Source organism: Kryptolebias marmoratus, linkage group LG23, assembly GCF_001649575.2.
Source record: "Kryptolebias marmoratus isolate JLee-2015 linkage group LG23, ASM164957v2, whole genome shotgun sequence".
Taxonomy (NCBI): Eukaryota; Metazoa; Chordata; class Actinopteri; order Cyprinodontiformes; family Rivulidae; genus Kryptolebias; species Kryptolebias marmoratus.
Window position 1 is genome coordinate 11,872,217 of NC_051452.1, and position 4,896 is coordinate 11,877,112.

Below are 4,896 nucleotides of genomic sequence, written 5' to 3' on the forward strand. Positions count from 1 at the left end.
AATCATCAAAATTAAACGAAATAAACATTTGAAATATATGAGTTTGTATGTAATGTATGAATATAATATACAAGTTTCACTTTTTAAATGGAATTACTGAAATCAATCTACTTTTTCATGATATTCTAATTTTATGACCAGCACCTGTATAGCACCAATACACAGCAAAAGTCATCTCAGCACACTGTACAAAAACATTCACGTACATTATAAAGAGCCAATTATTATTAGGTTATCTACAAACCGTATTCCAAAAAAGTTGGGACACAAAACAAATTGTTAATAAAACTGAATGCAATGATGTGGAGATGGCAAATGTCAATATTTTATTCGTAATAGAACATAGAGGACAGATCAAAAGTTTAATCTGAGTAAATGTAACATTTTAAAAATATGTTGAGTCCAAATGTCACAGTGTCTACAAATCCCCAAAAAGTTTGGACAAGTAGCAATAAGTGGCTGGAAAAAATTGAGCTTATACGGAGCAGCTGGAAGACTAATTAAAACTAATTAGGTCAATTGACAACATGATTGGGTATAAAAAAAGCTTCTCAGAGTGTCAGTGTCTCTCTGAAGCCAAGATGATAAGAGGATCACCAATTCTACCATTGTTGCGCAGAAAGATAGTGCAGCAATACCAGAATGGTGTTACCCAGCATAAAATAGCAAAGACTTTTAAGTTATCATCATCAACCGTGCATAACGTCATCAAAAGATTCAGAGAATCTGGAACAACCACTGTGCGTAAGGGTCAAGGCCGTAAAACTCTACTGGATGCTTGTGATCTCCGGGCCCTTCAAACAAGCCACTGTCAAGAAAATAACAGAATGGGCTCAGGAATACTTCTAGAAAGCGTTGTCAGTTAACACAATCCACTGCTTGTGGCATGGGCAGCTTGCATGTCTGGAAAGGCACCATTAATGCAGAGACCTATGTTCAGGTTCTAGAACAACATATGCTCCCATCTAGATGTCATCATGGCTACGTAGGAGAAGGATCCGGGTACTGAAGTCCAGATCTTTCACCTATAGAGAACCTATAGAGAACATTTGGCGCATCATAAAGAGGAAGGTGCGACAAAGAAGGCCCAAGACGCTTGAACAGTTAGAGGCCTGTATTAGACATGAATGGGAGAGCATTCCTATTTCTAAACTTGAGAAACTGGTCTCCTCTGTCCCTAGACATCTGTTGAGTTTTGTAAGAAGATGGGGGGGATGCCACACAGTGGTAAATATGGCCTTGTCCCAACTTTTTTGGGATTTGTTGACGCCATGAAATTTTGAAACAACATATTTTTCCCTTAAAATGATACATTCTCTCAGTTTAAACTATTGATCTGTGATTTGTGTTCTATTCTGAATAAAATGTTAGCTATTGGCACCTCCACATCATTGCATTCAGTTTTTATTCACAATTTGTTTAGTGTCCTCCAGCAGTTTAAGTCTATAGCAGCATAACTAAGGGATAGTTCAGGAAACCCAAGCCAACCCTAACTATAGGATTGATCAAAAAGGAAATTCTTAAGTCTAGTCTTAAACATAGACAGGGTGTCAGCCTCATGGACAGACACTAGAAATTGGTTTCACAAGAGAGGAGCTACAAGCTAACCCTAGCAAACATATAAGTCAACTATAGCAAATCTAAAAATTGGTTAAAAAACAAACTTTGCTGGAGACATTTTTGTTCCCACTAGTCGATAGGAAAGTTGTCTTGTATGAAACCGTTCCATAATTCAAAAGAGGTTGGGGACCACTGTTTTAGAGGCTTTCTTATCCCATCACACTTGTTTAAATGAGTGGATCATTAAGAAGCAGAAAGTGGCTTGGTGACTACAGTTCTGATGTAGGGATTTTTTTTTTACAGTTTTACAACAAATTTTTTTTTGTTGTTCCAGGTGTGAGTCACTTGGATGACATCCTTCCTGCTTTGAAGTCCCTGAAACAAACCACTCAGTGACCTGCTGCTGAGGCTGAACTCAGTACTGTGTGTTGGTTGAAGAGTGTGATATTTAAGTGAAATTTTAAGTAAAATCTGTGAATGATTGAAATAGTCCTTTTGCATTCTTTTATGTATTCAAGGTACCAGTCATATGGTACTTTGTAATACCAATTCGTCATGTGTGACTGGGTGTTCTGAGTCATATAGCTGATCCTGTGCAGCCCTTCATGGCCACAGTTTGTGTGATATTGAACCATGTTTTGAAATTACCAGTAAAAATCATCTCTCATTGTTTTCTAAACTTGTCTTTATGGACTTCCTCAGTGATACAACTGAATTCATTATGTAATCCAGGGTTCGGCAGCTGCACTTGGTTACCAAATTGCATTGTTGTTGCTCTCCTGGAGTGTATATAAAGAGTGACAGCAAGTCATGTCACTTCCTGTTTTCTCACTTCGTCTACCTGACTGAGAGACCTATTTGAAAGGCTTTTGAACTTTCACACCTTTCTACACACAATCACCGGTGAGTTTATTGTGTTCAGTAGTTAGTAAAACTTATTATTTGATTTAACCAACGCTCCTTTTGCTGACAGTTGTTAAGCTAAATCTGTTAGCTCAGCGATATACCAACCACACCAGATGCCCATTAGAACACAAGCTTTGGACCCATTTACACTGTGGAAACCAGGATGTGTACTGTTTAATGATATTGTGTTTTATATATTAAGATAGAAACTAATAATTGCAACAGTATATTTAATGTTGTGGAGTTTCCTTTGAAAACAAGATCAGAGCTATAGCTAAAGGTAACCAAACATTTGTTTTGGTAATTTAAGTCAAACTGTTGTACAACTAAATGAATGTTTATGTTTTTTGACCTCTCTATAGGTCAGACTTTTTTTTTTTTTGGATGCTTTAATTTCCCTGTGGAATCACTGATGGCGAGCTACCCTTGATTGAAGAACCTCTTTTAGTGGAGAACTACCCTGCCTAAGTTGGTAGGAATTGTGGACTCTAAACTATAGACCTGATGCAGAGTTATGGACTCTAACTTCTGAACATATTTGTTTTTTGGTTAAACTAAAAGTGAAAAGGCCTTCAAATTTTGTTTTTCTTTTTGCAGGTCTGTTTGCATAAATTGTTTTGTATTTTTCTCCTGATTTGAGTACAATCATTTTCCCCCTTTAAACCTTGTGTCTGTGGTCAATAGCATCCAGTATGCTGTTGGGCTCTCTCTGAACCTACATTTTCAAATTAAACTATCCAGTTTGATTAAGAAACCCAGTACACTGGTTACAATTAGGATAATAGACGGTTGGATTGATCATTCATTGATAAGTTTGTAGGAATTCAGAAAACCAGTGATTTCAGCATAAATCATCATCTCAATCTACTTTTTCTAGCATTTGGTCAAGCTCATCTTAGACCCTTTTCATACTGCATAATGACTCTACTACAGCTAATTTAGAAAACCACCTTTAACATGAAGGCATTGGTGCTGTTATGCTCTTTGTACTCACCATGTACAATATTCTATTTTCTGCATCCCTGAGGTGCTCTCCTGCAACCATGCTCTAACCCAGTGGTTCTCACATCTTTTGTTAAAAACTACCACCTCAAAAAAAACTAACTTTTTACTAAACCACCATTAAAACAGACATTAAAATCAAGGCTTGTCCCATTGGTTTTTAATTTTGTAGTGAAAGGTTTTAAACTGGTTAAGTGTTTGACATAAATAAACAAACCTACTAATCTACTTGAAAAACAAATGCTAACCCAAAAGACAAACTCACTTCTATATCCTAACCAAAACCCTTCAACAAACCCAACTGGCTACTGAAGCCTGATCAGTCTAAGCTAGGCCAACCTTGTGTAATGTCAATGTCAATTTTATTTTTATAGCACATTTAAAAACAACGGTAGTTGACCAAAGTGCTTCACAATTTACGCCAACCGTATCTAGCAATAATGGCTAAAATAACAGCTAACAACTGAAAATCACAACTGAAGACGTGTCACAAAATTTGAACAACAAACCTAAAGCCTTTTGGAATGTAGAAATATCTTAATACCTTTATCAATGTTTACCTTTTAACTTACATTAGGGAAATAATATCCTGATTAATATGTGACACCCTGTGCCTTGTCTTTGACTCCCTACTTCAAACTGTTTGATCATTGGATTGATTCAGAGGGAACCACAGAGATATGAAAAATGTGCCAAACCTTAATTGAAGGGAGCCGTTTAAGGTATGACTGTTCCATGCATTCATTACTGAGAACAATGTTGTAACTTTTGGAATAACAGCGAAGTTTATTTTATTGTAACATTAATTTAATTATTAAATTGTAAAATAGGTTTTAATTTAAATATATAGTAAAAGGGTAAAAAGCATAAAATTAAGACTGAAATACATTGTTTTACAGCTTTTGTTATTATCTTGGTTGTCATGTGATCTGAGTGTGAAAGGGTAGAAAAGTGCTTGGTGGGGCAGATTGAACATGCTAACGGAGGAGAAACACGGCTCAGAAAGCAAAAACATTCTGCACTAGTTTTATGAGGCACAAACAGTAAGTATGTTGTATATGTGTGGCACGTTACAATATAATTATACAGTTTATTATAAAGATGCTCTTGAAAGACGATGTATGAACGTAGCAAGACAGTACGTGTGTGAATGAGAGGGAGTCAGGTGGAACAGTGAGGCTATCAATCAATCAATCAAATTTTATTTGTATAGCACATTTCAGCAGCAAGGCATTTCAAGGTGCTTTACATAATTTAAAAAAAAATATATAAAATAAAATAAAAAAATAAATAAAAACAGCATGTGACATTGAATAAACAGTAAGAAAGAGAAAAACATCGAAGACATCAAAAACCCACACTCTAACCCTAATTTAGCCATAAGCAATTCTAAACAGGTGGGTTTTAAGTTGAGATTTAAAGACACCC

The 4,896-nt window shown here is 35.9% G+C and overlaps 2 protein-coding genes across 3 annotated transcripts in view; one reads left to right on the top strand and one right to left on the bottom strand.

The window, feature by feature from the left end:
- cep70 (centrosomal protein 70) overlaps positions 1–2,233 on the top strand; it is a 13,429-nt gene extending 11,196 nt beyond the window's left edge. For both annotated transcript variants that reach the window (XM_017430036.3, XM_025009039.2), the window contains exon 15: positions 1,895–2,233. In XM_017430036.3, the coding sequence (XP_017285525.1) occupies positions 1,895–1,956 (62 nt within the window). In that variant the 3' untranslated portion in view covers positions 1,957–2,233. The remainder of the gene's footprint in view (positions 1–1,894) is intronic.
- Positions 1–4,896, bottom strand: part of LOC108244131 (NLR family CARD domain-containing protein 3) — a 1,204,881-nt gene that overhangs the window by 246,650 nt on the left and 953,335 nt on the right. The window lies entirely within an intron of this gene.